Genomic DNA, 21,375 nt, shown 5'->3' with positions numbered 1-21,375 from the left:
CTGTGTCTTTACTCATTTTCAAGAAACATCTAAAGACTCATCTTTTTCGCCAGCACTTAACCAACTAATACTAGCACTTTCCTTTTCTTGTCTTTCATATTTAAAAATAAAAATTCTTATCACACCGGATCCATGGTGGTCAAGTCAGTCGGCAAGGCAAGCACTTCTTCCTTGTTTCATGGTGGGTACGTACTATGCTTCAAAACGTAGGTTCTGATTGGCTCCTGTGCGCCAATGAACGCTATCTATCGATCTGTGCTCGATTGCTCTTCCTTCATCCTCCAACTACCCGGATGTCTGTCTCAGTAACTTGAAATTGAATTTGAGAACTGAATCTGAATTGTGAGATGTGAATGTGAAGATATATGGAGAGTTTAATTTTAAGTGAGGATCAAATTTTATTGGACAAATTTTATTAGACTACAATTCAGATTCAGTTTTTGAATAAATACAATTTCAAATTATACAATTCAGATTCAGTTTTTCAATGCAATGATTCAAATTAAACATAGAACTTTCAAATTATGTTATTCAAATTCAGTTATTCAATGCAATTATTCAAGTTTAGCAATTCAAATACAGTTTCTGGTGGCACACATTTCAGCCCATATTTCTGTCTCATCTGTAGTGCAGTAATAACCAACCTTTCACCTCCTCCTCAAAGACTGATCAGTGACAGTGCTTTAACCAGTGTGTGTGTGTGTGTGTGTTTGCATTGGATGGCTGAGCTGGGAAATTGAGATTGCAGACAATGAATAATTCAGCCAGACAGTTTTCTCACCTTATACATTCAGGATATACTCATAAACGTAATGTACACCTTTCCACTAAACTCTAAAAAAAAAGTTATTTTCTGGTTCTATAAATGTTTTTTACATGTAGAACCAGTTCTATTTAGAACCATAGCATCTTGAAGAACCCTTTTAATACTGAAATGGTTCTTTGTGTCATAGTTTAGGGTTCTTTATTCCTGCCCTTTTGTTTTTCAAATCTGTAACTGTCAAAGCACCTCATTACTGAGTTTTCTGGAGTTCAGTGATCCAACTAACGTTACGTAACGTTAACGTTAACTGTCGACAAACTCTCAACAGGTAAATTATTTCATTCTTAAATTTAAATACAAATTTAACTTTAAATTTGTATCTTGTTTTCAAACAATCATGTTCTTTTCTCTTTTTGGATCACATGTAAGTGTGAGCAGCTCTGGCTGAGGATATAGGCTACTCCTCTTCTCCACTTAAGCCCCGGTTATGCTCGCATCCGCGAGTCCACTAGTGTCTGCTATGGTGCGCGTGACGTAAAAATTGTCATCAGAGAGTTTACTCGGAGGCTCTGAGCAGAAGGCCGCTGCCTCCCATTTTTTATGACCGCACGGACAAGTGTGCGCATAAAAATAAATTTTGGTCCAAAAATAGCAAAAACTACGACTTCTTGACTCAAGAACGAGTCAATCTTTTGTTCGTTATCTGGCTCGGCTCAGGGTTCATCTTCAGTTCTCTCTTCACAGCAGTTCAGTCAGTGTACTGTCTGAGTAAATGAATTACTCCGGGATATTGGTTTGTTTGAACTCAGAGGGAGTGTCAGCCACATTAAAAAAGGTTAACAGCTTAAAGGTGCCATCTGTCATGTCTGGCAAAAAAAATCAAGTCATACTCCACATTCCATACCAGATGGGGGCAGTATGCCTCAATAAAGTGAATTGGTCTACTCTAGAGTAACAAACGAGAAACGGCATAGTCTCTATGCTCCGCCCCTACCTTCACAACAACCCTGCAGCCATAGCCGAACCCTATAAGACAGCGGTTCTCAATTGCAGTCCTCGCGCCCCACTGCTCTGCACATTTGGAATGTTTCTCTTAGCGCTTCAGACATTTGTTCTATTCGAACATAAGTGCCCTGCGAAGTGGACATCACAGGATATTCAGCCATGATTCCAGTTCGAAGCGAATGAGCTATATGTTCCAATCAAAGTGCATTGAAGTGTGCAAGACGTGAATTTAAATTGTATTGATTTACAGAGGTATATGATGTCACAGTTGTCCATGTTTAAAGACGCTGCACAGTACAAATCAGTGAATGAATGTTTCGATGTGAAGTAAACTTCAACAGATTTCCCCTGCTCAGAGAGTAGGGAGCAATGAACAATTGGAACACAGTTCATGCACGGAGTTCATTTCTAACGAGCTGATTATCTGAATCAGGTGTGTTATCAAAGAGAAACGTGCAAAATATGCAGAGCAGCGGGGCGCGAGGACTGGAATTGAGAACCGCTGCTATAAGAGGATGTTTTGCCTCCAGAGGAACGTTGGGTGATGTCAAGTGATTTTGAAACATGACATCTTCAAGCTACTCCCCTTCACCTTTACCAGTGAATATGTTCATATTCGTTTTGTTCATATTACATTGAGTTGTATATACACATTATTTGAATTAAATTAATTTGACAGACAGCATTCTGTCAACATCATTGGTCAACATCAGACAGCTGATGTTGACCAAGCTAGCACCAACCAACGTAACCAGAGCTGCCAACTCTCAAGCATTCACCGTGAGACACACGCAATTGACTCTTTTCACATGCTTTCACGCCACACATCAATTTCCTCAAGTACAGAAAAACCACGAAGCAAAGAGGACACGGAGACCAACAGACTAGACAGAGCAGGTTACTTATGATATAAAAAAATGGGTAAGTTATAGCTAGCTAATTATCAAACGCAGCTACGGTTAGCCATCGCTAATATTAGCACGTTTATAGAACAGCCTTCGATACATTTCTATGTTATAACTTCCCGAAAAAAAATACACAAACATATAAAACAAACTTCTAGCGAAATACTAACAGCATCTAACTTACCAATCCAAAAGAAATGTTGCAAGTTCGGTGTCGAACCTCATTTCTTTCAGGTCCATCAGTTGTCTTCAGCGATTGAAAGCAGTGCCGATGTTTACTCTGGTTCGGCTCCTTTTCTTATCGGATTTGATTTGTGATTCCGAGCGCGGTTGTTTCCCTGTAGCGGGTGGTGGTCTCTTGCCAAGGGCTTCAGTCATCCTTCCGCTCTCTTCCCTGAACTGAAATGAAGTAGTGGGCTGTACTTTCCACACGATTGACATCAGGTATAAGTACGCCCACAAGCCGTGCGAGTTATTCGTGTATTGCAGGTTGGCTGGTGGTTATGTTGCCCACATACCGCCTCCCATGGCCGAAACTGGTATTACGACACCTGTCGGGCCGGGGCTAGTAATGCTAATGCTAATTAAGGTTGATATCTCTGCAGCACTATAACTTGACATTTTTTTAATGACATCATCGCCCTTTTTTCTTCTCATTCTTTTGATGTGTGTAGGTCATTTTTTTGGATATTTTTACCTCAATTTTTGCACATGGCACCTTTAAGTCATTTGTGGATTAATGCTTATGCAAACCGTTTCAAACGATTCAGTTTGATTCGGTGAACTGGTTGAAGAAGATCCGGTTACATCGAATGATTCGTTCGCGAACCGGATATCACTACACTTCAGCGTTTTGAAATCTCACAACAGACCGGAAGAGAAGACAATGCTGAATAAAGTCATAGTTTTTGCTATTTTTGGACCAAAATGTATTTTCGATGCTTCAAAAAATTCTAACTTACCCTCTGATGTCAAATTGACTACTTTGATGATGTTTTTCTTACCTTTCTGGACATGGACAGTATACCGTGCACACAGCTTCAATGGAGAGACTGAGAGCTCTCGGACTAAATCTAAAATATCTTAAACTGTGTTCCCAAGATGAATGGAGGTCTTACGGGTTTGGAACGACATGAGGGTGAGTCAATAATGACATAATTTTGATTATTGGGTGAACTAACCCTTTAAGTGCACTGATGCCAGACTCATTTTAAATAAAAAAGTTTATTGTTAAAGTGGCCTCCATCACATAGGCCTATGTTTGTCACATAATTATTCTTTTTATTTAGGCTATATACTGTATTCTATATACAGTACCATTCAAAAGTCTGGACACACAAATGAGAAGTGTCTTTCCACTATACTGTACTATAATATAGCCTACACATAAAGAAAATTGGACAATATATCGGTATATTTTCATCAGCCCCCAAAAAACCCATATCGGTCGGACTCTACTTTTCACATAAACACAAACAAGCACATCGGCACATTTGTGCATGGTAATGGTGAACATCACTGAATGGATTGCTCAAGAAAGCATCATTCAGGAAAAATGTTACCAGTTTCATAAAGAAAAAGAGTACAGATAGACCGAATGGAGTGTATAAAAGATTTTTTGTATTGTTTTGAAAAGGCATGATGGGTGAATGTGAATGTTTGTGTGTGTGTGTGTGTGTGTGTGTGTGTGTGTGTGTGTGTGTGTGTGTGTGTGTGTGTGTAGGTGCGTATGGATTACTCTGTTTAAAGAAGTCTCCACAGGCCATGTAGGTTTAATTATTGATAGTGGAAATTGAATCTAATGAAGTTTCCATCGTCTTGAAACAAGAACTGAGCTTAATACATTCTGTATGTTCATATACAGAAGAAAATGAACATGCACACTGCTTCAGAGCATTTCTAAGATTCATTCTATAGAACACAGATCATCAACAGACCCTTCTAATTAGAAAGCATATGACCTTAAGGTAGGACATGGGAATATTGTTTTGGGTATAAATCTGAATCATGTGATTTGTCAGCCTTTATTAGAGTTTCTGCTTATAGTTTAGCTGCTTTTTCACCCAACATTTTTTGTAGTGAAACTGTAAATGCATTATTTTGGTCAAAGTTCTTTCAGGAAAGCTCAACCTTTAAGGGGTGCATCTCAAGTAACACTGGAAATTAACACACAGACAGAGAAACTGAGGATTGTGTCTCCTGTAAGTGAAGGAAACATCCAATGTGGCAGAGCAAAAAAAAAAAAAAAAAAAAAACCTTTATAAGCTCTTACCCCACACATTACATAGTTTAGCTCAGGACAATTGCAACCTGAGCGTTACCTGAGCTGAATTTCTTTTACCCTCATGGTGTGATGGTCGCCTGTTCGATGCCGTTTATGCTCAGGAAACTTGTAAGAGATTGAAAGACAATGGCATGATCAAAACAATAAAAATGCTGATAAAATTATACTACAATAAGAGTGCTGGTTCCACATGAAAGTACTATTTAAAAAAAGAAAATATATAAATCCTTTGAGAAACTATTCTCTGGCTGAACAAAAGTGTGGCTCTGATAACTGTGATTGTTCAGCTTGGAAAGTAAAAATGTCCAACTTTCTTACAAAACTTTGAAGAAAAATATAACAGCTTGCAAGTGTATGATGTCATACTAACATGGCAACAACGGTACACACTTGTGAACATTCAAGCAAATAAGATTCACCAGTGAGTGTGTTGGTCTCATTCACTAATAATTGCAGATTATTCGTATTTATTTAAAAAGGAGAACTTCTCATTAAAACATTCTATTTCATAACACATCCATACATGCACACAAATGTGTTGTTAACCTCGCTGTAATGCTAATTAAGTATTCTAAATGAGCTACCATAACTGACATTAAACACCCAAAATTAAAAAGGGGTTTCCCCACAGCCTTTCATTACTCAGCAAAATTCAAAATAATTTTAGAACAAGAGTTACTGATGAATCATGATTTGTTCATGAAAATGTTTGTATGCAGATATCACACACAAATTTGTGCATGCACATGGTTAGTGTAACTGAGTAATCATAGCATGAAGCGTATGGATCCATCTGCAAAGCTTTATTTAAAGATGTGGTCATGAAACAGGCTAGAGTCAGACAAAGGCACACAGGTATATCGAGGGCAAGACAAGAGCAGTTAGTTAAACAGGAGTTTGTCAATCGACGTGAACGTAATCCAAAGGGCGAAGCAAATGGGTTATCCACAAACAGGCAATAGTCCAGGCGAGGTGCAAACCAAGTCCAACTGACAAGATATAGATATATTGAAGACAGGCAGATAATCAGGTAACAGGCAATCTCAAGACTAGACTAGCTATCGTCTAATACAGCGATAAGCTCCAAGGATCCAAGGATCTGAGAGGGTGTCATACACAGAGATGCACCGATCGATCGGTCAGGGATTGGAATTGGCCGATTTTCCTCAAGATTGGCCCGGGTCAGTGACCAGCCGATCAGTCTCACTTCTTTAAGATTTTGAGCCGATCCATTTAATAACATCAACCACGAATCCTCGCTCTCTTTGAATTGAGTTGAATGAACTGGTACATGTCGTTCGTGAATGAGTTGAAAGAACTGCTACATCTCATTTGTGAATGGAATGACTGAACTGGTACACATCTCATTCGTGAACGAAATGAATGAGAGTATACCTGGTCAGTCTGCCATTTAGCATGTCAGTATCGATCAGCAGAAAGCAGATGCAAAGCGCAGTTATAGGTACTTTGCACATATGCTTGTTAAATTTATATTTAGCATACTGTACAGAACATAACTCCACGTTTAATCCCCGATTTATGAATGTGTAACTTTTTGACCAAACAATTAAAATGTTAATTATGAAAGAAAACCTTAGACTTTATTTATTTAATGAGAATATGAACACATATAAACATTTAATAAAGCCAAATCAGTTTTTGTAACAAGTGAATACATTTTCACTTCACAATTTCACCATCCAGTTCAGCACATCAACCATAACTCCTTCAAAAACAGGCAGAAACCTTGGAATTATAATTGATGATCAGCTGACGTTCTCAAACCACATTGATAAAACTGCCTGGTCCTAGAGATTTGCTTTATTCAACATCAAGAAGATCATGCCCTTTCTTTGGGAACAAGCTGTACAACTCCTTTTTCGTGCTCTTGTTCTGTCCAGGCTGGACAGAATATTTTTGAATATTTCCAGGCACAGCAGCAATATTTGTTTTTAACGAACTGAAAAGAATGCACGTCACACCTCTCTTTATCAATTTGCACTGGCTACCAATAGCTGCTCGCATAAAATTCAAGGCATTAATGTTTGCCAACAAAACCATGACTGGCTCTGCACTCTTTTACCTAAATTCATTACTTCAGAGTTATGTGCCCTCTATAAGCTTGCATTCTGCAAGTAAACGGCATATTATTGTGCCATCTCAAAGAGGCACAAAACACTTTCACAGACTTTTTCATTAACTGTTCCCTGCTAATGTAATGACCTGCCCAACTCAATCAGAGCATCTAAGTCCTTAGCCATCTTCAAGAAACAAGTAAACACATCTGTTCCATCTTTATTTGACCCTCTAACTCTAGCACTTTCTATTTAAAAATAGCTTTCTATTTCTATTCTATCTACTTGTTTTTCTTTGTATGTGGAAACCTTATTTCTTTCAGAGTAGCAACAATTTATCTTTCCAGATAACGTAGCTCTGACATTGCAACACCCAACATAATCACTTGCATTTTATGCATCTTATGCACTTTATTCCTATTTAATTTATGGTATTCATTTAGTAGTTGTTGATTACTCTTGTCCATCTTTTGTTAATAAAGTCTATTTTATTACACTTGTGTCCTCCTTGTGTTGATGATACAGAAAGAGGTTCTACAAGTTAGAGATCCCACCAGTCTTTCTTATGTGATGTACTCATAACCACACCTTAAGTGTGATGTGATCCAGATATCATAACGTCATTGGTGACGCGTGTATCCATCACTACACTATTTCGCCTCTCTAGGTTGGTGGAAGCAAAATTCACTACTCTAGCTTGCCCTATTCTATCTTTTTATTTTATTTATTTTTTCACTCTCTGTTTTTATTTGTTATATGATTTAAAAAAAAAACTTTCTGCATGTACTGCATTAATCTAACTGAGACTTGTAATAGCACTTGCATATCGATGCTCTTTTGTTAATTTTGATTGCTTCCATTGTCCTTATAAGTAAGTCACTTTGGATAAAAGCATCTGCTAAATGACTAAATGTAAATGTAAATATGGCTTAACTCTTTAATAGTTTAAACTCATTAATACTGAGATCTTAATGTGCCCTGTTAACTTCTCTCAATGTATCTTGCTTTACACATTCGAGACAAGCATCAGATCACATTTCCTTTAAGACGTCATTGGGTCAACAGATTCATTCTTTATTTATGGAGGTCATGGTAATTAGTCGATTTGAGTGTGTATATTCACAACCATATACACAAAACATATACCCTTATTATTCAAACTCTTTCTCAAACCGAGAACTAGAAATAATTGTCCTATTGATCTTTTTACTTAGTCAATAAAAATATCTTTGCATGATGTAGAACAAATCATGCAAATATATTTTTGTCTAATTAAAAAGATCCCTTTTTGGACATTCATCAATAGAAAATTTGTTTATAGCCTAAATTTTATATAAATTAATATATAGTATTAAATAATATTATACTGTATACTAAAAAAAAACAATTTTTTATCAAAAAATATATATAAATATACAAATTTGCTGGAGGTTTTTCATCTGCCCCACTAGACTACTTTATTCATTTAAAGGGGCACCACAGCAGCATGAAATTCAAGCGTTTAAAGCACTTATTCAGTTCCATAGGGCTAATCTCTTAAGCTTCTCTTGTCCTTTCAGTCTACACACACACACACACACACACACACAAATAAGAATTTCCACAATGGTTTCCTAAATTTGCCTCTCACCTAGGTTAATGCCGAACATAACCAACCAGGACTATTTGAGATTAAAACTGACATGTTGTTGCACTCCGCAAACATTTTCTGCTGTAAAACGAATATTTATGCTCAGTCATGCAATAAATTCCATTCCACACAGAGCTAAGCCAATATCCAAAGAATCCAAATGGCATCATAAGCTCTGGAAGATACCATTCCAGGCTAGTTTTTATAAGATTTACTTCATTGTAGTATACTTTTTGTAGATATTTTTAGATGCCAAAAATGAAATACCTTCTATGATAATGCATTGTAAAATGAGCTTGCAAAAACTTTTCATTTTATAGTACTTTTGTATTATAGTACTTTATCTAAATATGTAAAAACAAGACAGACAGTTTTCTGTTTTCTGTAGATGTTGATTTAAGTGGAGGTAGAAAGTCTGTTTGAATTAAAAGCTGTCCGTCTGTCCGTCATCAAGTGTCTGACATGGTAAAATCTGAAAATGAACTACTGGAGCTTAAAAATGCATTTCTTGCACATTTTTCCACATGGCCTAGAGTGATCGTGCAGCATCTCTCTCCCTGTTTCAGGATGAATTGCATTATGTGGTAATATTGACAGTGATGTAGTGGAGGGTCATAGCCTGCTTACTCTGGGCATACCTGCCTCTCGTATTCCATTCGTCAACTGCAGAAAGAGAGGGATAGCTTACATTAAATTTGTTAGTACACTTTATCAGTATAATTCAATTTAAAACTTTGCCGTCCTGGCTACTAATTAGTCTATACAGTGTTCCAGCTGTGCGAAAATACATAGAATACTGTGATAGGAAATACCTGTTCGCCTAGATGCTACATTACTGCACAAAACTCATACAGAACTCTCTCTGTCATTGACTTTATAAAACAAGAAGAGGAAAATTAATTTGTAGATTAGAGTATGATTTGGGATAGATATAATTTATTTTTAATTAGTTGACAAAGCTGAACAATTGGCAAACAACAGTACCCGTAACCTACTGAATGGAGTTAGTGTGTATCCTTAACAGCCCCATTTTATTCCAGTTTAATGAAATATGACGTCTACCATGACTAATATTAAATACATTTTAATTTCATTGGCACAGCTTTGAAGGTTTTTTTTTTTTTTTCAAAGCTGTTCCGTCTGACAGAGGCTAAACGCATATTATTCCAAGTCTAAAACTCAGATGTACTGGATTGAATTTCTTTTGAATTTCTTTTAGTTATCACAGTCTGTTTTCTCTGAATCGGAGAATAGTTAAGCCAAATCACCAGTTTTATAGCAGGGTTTTTCAAAATTTTTGATGCCACCTTGAAATATAATGATTCTATTGCGGGGACCCGTAGAATATAAAGGCAGCAATATTTTTCATTTATAAACAATTTTACAATCATTAAAGTACTTTTATATACCTAAAGAGAAACTTAAACAAGTTGAAAGTCTAACCATACAATACAATTTAATTTAATCTTGTGAATTTCTGAAACAATATCAATATTTATTTTGTGATTCTGTTCTCTTTTTCTTTTTCTTATTCTGTTCTATTCTATTCTATTTTTTACACTTCTTTTGAAAAATTTCTGCAGGCCCTTGTTTGAAAACATTGTGTCACTGGACACATTATAGACTGATTTGCTTTTCATTAATTTTAGAGCAAATGTATACAGTACTTACTGTGATTTGCCTTTGTACAAAAGTAAAAAAAAAAAAAAAAACCTCTGAGATTATATATAACCATGAAACTGATGTTCTCTGAACTGTGTCATTGTAGCTGCCATTATGATGATATTGTTTATCTGAGCTATTTAAGTAATGATTGCTGTTATTTCCAGGTGTGTCCGTGTGAGTGTTTGTGCATTATAGATGTTCTGCAGGTGGTGATTGCAGAAGCTCTGTGGTGTGTGTGTACGTGTGCACACAGCTGCTAATAATATCACAGATTGAAAGAGAGACACTGGGCACACAAGACAAAATATCGGATTTATTTATAGACCACATGGCCAAATAAAGCTGACAAACAAACACTACTTCTTTGTTCTGTGTGTCTTTCTAATTTGATGTGCGATCATTCAAAAAAGTTTATTCTAAACTAAGCTGATTCTAACGGCTCACACATATAGGCTGCTTGGACAGGGAATTCTTGTCACGATATATTCTGTAATGCTCTCCAATTGTTGTTGAGATAATTCTCAATAAACTGACAACAGTAGCCGTCACAGCAGATTAACTCATCGTACTGAAAGGGTGATCACACTGACAGCGATTTGCAGAGACCTGAAGTTGCAGTTTCCATCTTCATTAATGACAGTGACCACTGGTGATGTGACACAGTTGAACAGAGATCAACTTTTCATGTAGTAGGGAAGTGCATCTCATAAGTGACGCTGATGCAATATGCATTTTGATGCATATACATTTAAGATACATATGAAGCAGCTATCGATATGATACAATACGATTCACCCCTATTACTATGCAGTGCAATCCAGTTTCAATTTCAAAGTGAGTCAATGCAATACAATGCAATGGAAAAAAATATGATCGCTTTTATTTCTTTGCTTCAGACAGACAGCAAATCATTAATTAACTTAAATGTCTTCTGACTTCTAACGCCTCGAGACCTGTTTCATAAAACAAGTTTACCAAATAAGCCAGGCTTATTTCAGTTAGTCTGACTCATTGTCAAATGCTTTGGTTCTATAAAGCAAATTTAACGTCCGTCACTGTGACAACATATGCTGGGAAACTAACCTGGTCCGGGGCAGGCTAACTGTCAGGCTAAGCTGAGCTCCTCTAACATAGGAATGGAATGATATTACTGCTGACTCTCTCACATACTGTACTATTATAGCCATGCAGCCTTTCTCTCTGGTTTATGAAAACTTACATTTTACAGTATAGTTAGAAGAACAGATAGCCGAACATTAGAACATTACAATCAAAAATGGCTATTTAAAGCATAAAAAACACTAAATTAAAAAATGAAAATAAATAATAAAGAAAAAGACTACATTTTAATGCTATAAGGAACACACATTAACTTATTTGAGCTTAGTAATTAGGACTGTTTAATTTTATTTTGTTTACCCATTAAAATAGTCCCTTTACAGTTACTGCTATCATAAACATACATATATGTAGGTTTAAATTCTACAAAAGGCACATTTAATGTCCAACAACAATTATTTTAGCATAATGCATATTTTACTCAGAATTATTTTTCTACCATTCTGTTGCGCTCTGTTTGTTTAGCGTGCATGTGCGCAGCAGCGCTTGTTCACTTGTCCACTGCTGACAGCAAATTGCAAGACTTTCTAACATTAACAGATGAAAAATATACCTGTGAGATGTCAGTTACGCACTGGGGAAAACATATTGTCTCAAATGCATTAAACAGCACAAATATACTCACAGTTTGCTATGGGGTGACCACGAATAGTTGACAATTCGATGCTTCGATTCGAGGAACCTGATTCAACTACCAATCTTACAGCCGAATAATCGAGTGGTGTTGCCACTGATTATACCATTTTGTCTATATCGGGGAGCTCAAATGTCTGATATCACTACTGCTTTTCTCCCAATAAGTTAATATACAGCCTATTATGATAAAGCTGTAAATAAGAATCTGAAAAGAAAAAAGCTTCAAATAAATATTTTAAAGTGCGCAAATAAATCCAACCACCCCTATAGATTTATGTTTCACTTTCCATAATCCGTGACCGACAGAGGAGTATCCTAGTTCCTCGAAGGAACTCGAGCTGCGTCGAGCGCTTTTGGGGAACGCCTTTGGCAAGAACAACTCTGAATATTGTGTGCAATCAGTCCAACGGAAGAGCGTGACGTCACAGGCGGGGTGACGTAGCGACCAGGAAGCTATAAAAGCACGTGCCACGCAGCTGGCTTCAGCTTCGCGTCTTTCAGCAAGCGCTCTGTGTGTGCATGTTCAAAAGTCTGTCTTGTAAGTCCTTTTTAGTGTTGTCTGTCTCAATAAAGCAACATAATGCCTTAGAGCAAAGCTAAGACCAGACATATGAAGGGCGAAACCAAATCACGCTATAAATTGTGTGTTCCTCCCTGCCAATGCTACATCACGGCTGGGGTTACACATGATTTATGCGTGGTTTGCCTGGGGTCGAAGCACGCTGAGTCGGCTCTCGGGGGAGCCGACTGTCCGCATTGTGAATGATTGCCGATGCGGACGCTTCGATCCCGGAGGGCTCTCTTCGAGGAGGGAGCCTTCGCCAGCGTTCCCCTCGGTGCTGGCCCCGCTTCTGCCGAGGCAGAGTGGCTGCTGCACTCGTGGGGTTCACAGGTGGATCTGGCGGAGGGTATGGAGACGGGCCAGTCCTTATCTCCTTCCTCATTCCTCAAACCCCGGGGTTCGGAAGCACGCTCGTCGGTTTCTTCCCCCCAGGGCGAGGGGTCGACACTCCACCTCTCTTCATCTGATGAGGTGGATGTGGAGACTGTTAGTAGGGATTCGCCACCCCTATCACCCCAGTATGAGGAGCTGTTGGAGGTGGTTACTTGTGCAGTTGATAAATTAAAAATCGAGTGGCCTGCAGAGAAAAAATATGAACCACAGAAAAGTAAATTAGATGAGCGGTTTCTGCGGCCGAGACAGCCACCTCCAGCCTGGAGCCTTCCCTTTTTTCCCTTTTTTCCCGACCTCCATGAAGAAATAGCGAGGTCATGGAAACACCCCTATTCTACCCGTCTCTTCGGCCCCGACTCTCAGTATTACGGCAATGTCGCGGGGCTCGATGAGCAGGGGTACAGAACGATGCCCCGGGTTGAGCAGACGCTTGCGAGCTATCTGTCACCCGGTTCGGCGTCGTCTTTGAAGGCTCCGGCCTTGCTTAGACGGACCGCTGATCTCTCCCTCCGTGCCACCAAAGAGACCGCTCGCGCGATTGGGCGGTCTATGGCAGCCTTGGTGGCCGCGGAGAGGCATTTATGGCTGACCCTGTCTCAGATAAGAGAGCGTGACAGGGTCTGCCTCCTGGACGCCCCGCTTCAAGCCTCGGGCCTGTTCGGCGACACAGTCAATACCGTCGTCGACAGGTTCCAGGAGGCACGCAAACAGGCGGCGGCGTTCCAGAGTTACCTCCCTCGTCGCTCTCGTCGGTTATGTGGGTGGGAGATACCCACGCCACAAGCGAGCTCCTCATACCGCAAGGCTCAAAAGCAGAGCGTCGCCACTCGTGCTTCCCCACTCAGGGACCGTGGGTCTAAGCGTCGCTCTGAGTCGGGGACTTCCAAACCAAAATCAGATCTTCGTGCAATTATCGAAGCTAGGAAGTCCTCGACAAAGAGGTCTTGACGCCACAGGCGCAGTGACCATGAGGGTAGCCCCTACTGGGGTAGAGCGGTGTCCTCCTCATTATACGGTGCCCGTCTCACCCCAGTGCCCTCTGGAGGCCGGTCTGCCAACCTTGCCAGTGTTTCAGGGCGCAGTGGTCTACCGCGAGTGTCACTCCCAGTTATGTCCGCCTGCGAGCGTAGCGGAGCTGGGAAATTCGCCACCCCTTCGGGGGCCTCTTACACCAGAGATCAGTCTCGAGAGACTGATTCCCTTAGTACATTATTTAGCAGCATGGAAACTACTGCCAAATGTATCTCAATGGGTCCTGCACACAGTAGAAAGAGGCTATTGTATTCAGTTCGGCCGTCCACCGCCGAGGTTCAATGGGGTTACACCGACAGTCGTCGGCCCCCAGCAGGCTCTGGTGATGGAACAAGAAGTGAATACCCTATTAAGGAAGGAGGCCATCGAGGTGGTCCCTCCTCTAGACAGGGAATCCGGGTTCTACAGCCGGTATTTCATAGTTCCAAAGAAGGATGGAGGGTTGCGTCCGATCTTAGACTTACGTCAATTAAACCTCTCAGTAATGTCACTGAAGTTCAAAATGCTCACTGTCAAACAGGTTGCAGCTCAAATCAGATCCGAGGACTGGTTTGTCACAATAGATCTCAAAGATGCATACTTCCACATATCCATCCTTCCACAACACAGGAAGTTTCTGAGGTTCGCTTTTGGGGGCAAAGCCTACCAATATCAAGTACTTCCCTTCGGCCTTGCACTCTCACCCCGCACGTTCACGAAATGTGTAGATGCTGCTCTGGTACCCCTCCGTATGCAGGGCATCCGCATTCTGAATTATATTGACGATTGGTTGATTTTAGCTCAGTCAGAGCAGATGGCGGTTTGACATCGAGGTGTCCTTCTCGCCCATATGGGGGAGCTGGGTTTGAGACTGAACGCCAAGATGATTATACTTTCTCCAGTTCAGAGAACCACCTATCTAGGCGTAGTATGGGATTCGACCACGATGCAGGCACGTATATCTCCTGCTCGGATCGAGTCAATCCTTTCCTCAGTCAAGAGAGTCAGAGAAGGCCAGTCACTCACTGTCAAGCAGTTTCAGAGACTGTAATGGTTCATGGCAGCTGCGTCCAATGTGATACCTTTTGGCCTCCTGCACATGAGGCCCTACAGTGGTGGCTCAAGACCAAGGGGTTTTCCCCGAGGGGAAATCCATTCCGAACTATCAAGGTCACGCGGCGATGCCTTCGTGCCTTAGACATATGGAAGATGAGTCCGCTCCGCGGTCTGTGGAGCGGTCGCCATCTGACATGGCACATCAATTGTCTAGAAATGCTTGCAGTATATCGAGCATTGAGATATTTCCTCCCAGACCTGAGAGGCTGTCATGTGTTAGTGTGCACCGACAACACATCGGTGGTCTCTTATATCAATCACCAGGGAGGTCTGCATTCACGCCCCTTATACAAGCTGGTACACCAGATCACCCAGGGGCAAACTCCTCTCGTTAAGAGCAGTGTATATTCCTGGGAGATTGAATGTGGGAGCAGACATGCTGTCGAGACAGGGGCCGAGGCCCGGGGAATGGATGCTTCACCCCGAGGTGGTGAAGCAGATATGGCACATATTTGGCAAAGCTCAGGTGGACCTCTTCGCGACTCGAGAGACATCGCAATGTCCCCTCTGGTTCTCTCTAGTTCACCCAGCTCCACTGGGACTAGATGCCATGACACAGACTTGGCCGAGGCTTCGTCTGTATGCCTTTCCCCCCATCGCTCTGCTCCCGGGAGTTCTGGCGAGAGTACGCCGAGACCATCCGTCTGTTACTAGTAGCCTCGTTCTGGCCGGGCCGAGTATGGTTCGCAGATCTGATCTCTCTCCTCAACGGCTCTCCATGGGAGATTCCGATCAGGACAGATCTACTCTCTCAGACGCAGGGCAAAATAATCCACCCTCGCCCAGAGCTGTGGAAGTTGTGGGTGTGGCCCCTGAGGGGCACAGTTCATAGCTTCCGGTCTCTCAACCGAGGTTGTTGAGACCCTCCTCCAATCCAGAGCTCCCTCTACGAGGAAACTGTACTCCCTGAGGTGGAAACTCTTCACCTCATTGTGCAGAGACCGCCAGCTTGACCCTGTTAACTGTCCGGTTGGTACAGTTCTGGAGTTTCTACAAGCTAGGCTCTCTGCAGGGTTAACTCACTCCATCCTAAAGGTGTACGTGGCGGCCATAGCTGTTTACCACGTCCCTTTCGCTGGTCAGTCAGTGGGTAGGCACCACCTAGTTACACGTTTCCTCTGCGGTGCACTGAGGCTGAGACCTCCAGTACGGTCCCGTATTCCCCCGTGGGATTTGGTTGTGGTATTAGAGGCTCTCTGCAAAGTAGAGCTGAAACAACGAATCGATTTAATCGATTAAAATCGATTATTAAAATAGTTGTCAACTAATTTAGTCATCGATTCGTTGCTAAATAACTTTTATTTGCCGTAAGCGGCTCATTTCGTGCATATTTCAAATCTGCGGTGACCAAAGTGTGGCAGTAATGAGCCACCGGAGGTTTTACTCAGCCAGTACAACAGGAGAAGTAGCGAATAGCCAATAGCTGGCCTTGTTTTATGTCACGTGCTTCCCGAACAGCGTCTCTGATGTCTATGTCTGCAGCATTCAGCGTGATGTGGGAGTACTTTACATTGAGCCTTTAAAAAAGAAGAGTAACCTGTAAACTCTGCACTACTGCACTGTTTAAGGGGACGTTCACATATCGCGTCTTTTGCGCGCTCAAGTTCGTTATTTCCAACACCGCACCGCATCGAGTTAAAAACATTTCAACTTTTCAGAATGCAGCAACCGCACCGCGGGTCATGTGACAAGAACTAACCAATCAGCTTCATCCTTTCCCGTAACAACGTTAAAAGCTCAGTCAAGATGTAAGGAACAGCTGATCATAGTTGTATATGGATTTCCATTTTGAAATAAATTTAGTAGCAGAGCTACTGCAAGCGATTTTTTGAGCTGCAAATCCATTTATCCTTTGCTGAAATTTCCGCGTCTTCAAGGAGAGAGCACGTCATGGTTGCTTAGCAAAGGCAAACGCCTCAGGGGCGCTTCTGCACGAGCGCTTTGGAAAGAAGGAGAAAGCGGTGCGCCTAGCGTTTTCCACGCGTTTTTAGGCGCGATTTGTGAATGGCCCCTAAGACTTTCATTTGTGCAGATTCTCCAGTACAATGTTGTTTGCAAATGTTTAGTCGTAAAAGCATGTTCTGTGATCAGTTTGTCGTTTACCAGTTCAAAATTCAGTCGTGCAGCCTAATTATGACTGAATGAGAGAGGTAAATGTAGATATTTGAAATGCACTTTTTTTTCTAAGTATTATTCACTGCTCTTTTTCACACAGCAGGTTTTTTGTGTGTGTCCTATTTTTTTTTCTGGACAACCTTCTGATGGATTTTACTTTAAATTGTGAGTTCCATTCAGGTTTCATGCCATTGGCACTTTTTTTGAAGGATTGTTTACAATTTCACAGCAAAAGCTATAAAGCTTTTTCCCAGTATATAATAAAATACAATGCACTGCAATTTTATTCTGTTTTATCCTTATTCTTCGTGAAAATATGTTCTGAAAGATTCCTTAATAATCTTTGTTTGGGATGTTAAACTACTTTAGGAGCTCTAAGGACTGCCATGGTGAAAACATTATTTGAAATCTCCTTGTGAAATTTGCTAGAGTATGGGTCAGTGTTCTGATTGCAGAAGAGTTCGACAAAGGATTACTAACACAATAAAACAACTCCAGGTATATTTTTGATGAGGATATGACAGTGCAAAATGGTTAAAATCTCTTAAATCTATGCTGAATGATAAAGACCATTTATTAATAATTTACTTGGGGAAAAAATGGGAAAAACTAAAATATAAGTACATAAACCGATTAATCGATTAATCGTAAAAATAATCGACAGATTAATCGATTATCAAAATAATCGTTAGTTGCAGCCCTACTGCAAAGCTCCATTCGAGCCAATTCAAGATATTTCAGATAGACATCTGACCCTGTTACTGGCGATTACGTCTCTAAAGAGAGTTGGAGACCTTCAGGCCCTCTCGGTGGCCCCTAACTACTTAGACTTTGCCCCTGGTATGGCCAAAGCATTCTTATACCCTCGAGCGGGTTATGTTCCTAAAGTTCCCTCTGTTACACCACAACCTATCGTACTGCAGGCCTTCTGCCCTCCTCCCTTTCGGGAGCCAGACCAGGAGAAGCTAAATTGTATGTGTCTAGTGCGAGCACTGGACGCATACGTCCACAGAGCAGCCCTGTGGAGAAAATCTGACCAATCGCTTGTTTGCTACGGTCCTCCTAAAAAGGGTTCCCCTGCCTCTAAGCAGACCCTTAGGCGTTGGATAGTCGAGGCTATCAACGTCTCCTATGAGTCCTCTGGTCTTCCCCTTCCTTTGGGAGCCAAGGCTCACTCTACGCGGGGTATGGCTGCCTCTAAGGCCTTTCTAGCAGGTGTGTCCCTCTTGGACATCTGCAACGCTGCGGGATGGTCCACGCCCTCTACATTTGCCAGATTTTACAATCTTGATATGCGAGCCGCTCCTGGCTCTTCTGTCCTCTTGCCTTAGCTGTGCTCTTCGGATACACACTAGCCAGGGGTTTGGTAGTCTGGCAGCATTGGCACATCGTTCCCCAAAAGAGCTCGACGCAGCTCGAGTTCCTGAAGAGGAACGTCCCTAGGTTACGAATGTAACCCTAGTTCCTCAAAGGGAACGAGACGCTGCGTCGCAGAGCCATACTCCCGGCACCCCTGCCAGCGCTTGCTTCCCTACTCGAAGCTGAAGCCAGCTACGTGGCATGTGCTTTTATAGCTTCCTGGTCGCTACGTCACCCCGCCTGTGACGTCACGATCTTCCGTTGGACTGATTGCACACAATATTCAGAGTTGTTCTTGCCAAAGGCGTTCCCCAAAAGCGCTCGACGCAGCGTCTCGTTCCTTCGAGGAACTAGGGTTACATTCGTAACCTAGGGACGTTATTTGTTAGGGTTTCGCTGACGTTTAGTGTTAACTATCTTTTAATCAAAACATAAAACCCCGTTTGTATCTGCGAGGCGTTCATTACCAATTTTCCCTATGTGTAAACATCAGTTATTATGGATGTCAAATTTCTGACTTGAATCAATGTATTTTGCCCCATCTCCAAACATATGATTCGACTATCAGTCGGATATCGCCAAAATTCAAAAATTCAGATTCGACTATGAAAATCCTTAGTCGGGGACACACGTAATTTGCCATGGTGGATTGATTTGATTCATGACTTACATGAAAGGCTGCTTAAGGATAAGTGTCCACAAATTAGTGTGATTGTGTGAACTTAATTTGTTGTTTATGGAACTGCTATAGCCCCGATTGATTTGTTGTATTATTTCAGTCAGGTTTTGGACTTTAATATATGGCTTATGTTAGAAATGATGCATCGCGATACAAATGCCAACTTTTTACAATTGATGATTCCCATTGTTAACATTTATGGCAGTAAATTTTAATAAATAAAATAGGACTTAGAAGTCTTTTTCAAATCAAAATTCAATAAGTCAATGAAAGGAGGTGCTGACTAAGGAAGTTATTTTAATGCCGTATTTTATAAATATGTATAAATGATTTAGTTACTCTAGAACACAGGATGTGCTTGTATTGTTTGTAAAAAAATAAAAAATAAAGAAGAAAAGAGGATATACAAGGAAAGTGTCAGTAACTGTCAAGTTTAATACTCTATTAAGAATTTTCAGTTTATGCAGAAGCAGTGACAGTGTTTGTAATCTTGTTTGGTAACTCCAGCGCCAGTGACACTTTACTATAAGTCAGTTGCGAATGCACTGGAAAAATGTAATGATTATAAATAATAATAGTTATGACAATGATGAGGATAATTGTGTCTTTAGACATGGAGGCCAATGGTTAATTAGCATGTCTGATAACTATTGTGCCCCAATAATGATCAACTCAAATCCACAGGTTTCTATCAAATGTGAAGACAAATCAGAACCACGTCTCTATTTTGCTTTTTCTCAAGGATCATCTTGCCCTATTGTTACCATGGTGACCATAGTTACCATCTTTGCCTGTCAGAAATAAATCCTGAACCTGTCAAACTGAATGAGCGTCAACGTCAACACCCAAAACTGCATGTTTGTTTATGTAGTAAAGTAGCAAATGTAACCTGCTCTTAACAACCTACGTATTTATCAGTACACTTATGCTAATTAAGCTAATTAATATGATGAAGGTCAATGGTTGGATTTGTTTTGCTATCTAAACCAAAAGATAATAAATCAATTGTTTTTGTCCACAGGATCAGACTTCCTGTGTGCCACACACATCATTCCAGTGAAGAATGAAGAGGGTGTTGTCATGATGTTCATCTTGAGCTTCGATTATGTGCTGAAAGAGGGCAGCATGGATTCATTAGACCAACTCAACCACACCTCACCAGCCAGACAAGAACAAAGTGAGGCTCTTCCTTTTAATATTTTTTTTCTTTTCAGTCATTTCCTCTGTTTTTTTAATTGCCATCAATGCGATCCATTCCCAGCATCTGCTTTAATTGCTTACTATATGTCTGCCAAATGAGAGAGAAGAAGAGAAATTCAAACAAATAGAGAATGGTGGCTGAGAATGAATAGATGGAGAGGTGTGCAGGAAGAAATATGGAGAAGGTTTTATTTGCTCCATTTATTAGCTTTTATTTGCTCCAGTTGCTCTTGCTCACCAGCACACACTGTCAACACCAAACCCAGTCAGCCAGATAGGAAATTAAGTCGGTGAAAATAATTTATGTGACACAGTGTTACAATTATTTGGATCCCTGAGGCCAGGTGGTGAATGGCGCTTCATTTATAGGATCCCGTTCAGGAAAACGGCACCCACTAAACCATCCAATACAAACAGAGTGTGTGTGCGCACACACATGCTATAATTATGACAAATGTTCAAAGAAACCCGTAAGCAGTGTTGTGGGTAACGCGTTACAAAGTAACGCGTTAGAGTACTCTAATTACTTTTTTCCTGAAATGTGTAACTTAACGCGTTAGTTTCGTGCGTAAGTAATCAGTAACTTAGTTATTTTTTAAAAAAAGTAATCCGTTATTTTAAGGAAAGGAAAATCCCGACTGCAGCCTGCTTTTTGTCAGACAGTAGGCCTAGGTCTACTGTGCCACCTGCGGATGTATCAGCGGAGCCGAAGCTCTGTGATCGTAAAGTCAATGGCTGTGATACGTCTGTGCCCTGCGCCTGACCCTGTGTGTGTGTGTTTTTTTTTTTCGAACTCCCGGCAAGATGGCAGAGAGGACAGCGTTTGGTTTATGGACTGTGTTAAAGCGAATTTAGGCT

The 21,375-nt window shown here is 40.7% G+C and overlaps 1 protein-coding gene across 4 annotated transcripts in view; it reads left to right on the top strand.

The window, feature by feature from the left end:
* The window catches only part of LOC132161462 (potassium voltage-gated channel subfamily H member 7-like), a 75,801-nt gene that overhangs the window by 13,657 nt on the left and 40,769 nt on the right, over nt 1–21,375 (top strand). For all 4 annotated transcript variants that reach the window (XM_059571529.1, XM_059571530.1, XM_059571531.1 and 1 more), the window contains exon 3: nt 20,339–20,494. In XM_059571529.1, coding sequence (XP_059427512.1) covers nt 20,339–20,494 — 156 coding nt within the window. The remainder of the gene's footprint in view (nt 1–20,338; nt 20,495–21,375) is intronic.

The sequence above is a fragment of the Carassius carassius genome, chromosome 17 (genome assembly GCF_963082965.1).
Source record: "Carassius carassius chromosome 17, fCarCar2.1, whole genome shotgun sequence".
Lineage (NCBI taxonomy): Eukaryota > Metazoa > Chordata > Actinopteri > Cypriniformes > Cyprinidae > Carassius > Carassius carassius.
The sequence above is the reverse complement of the archived record's forward strand: the minus strand, read 5'-3'. Positions and strand labels throughout refer to the sequence as shown.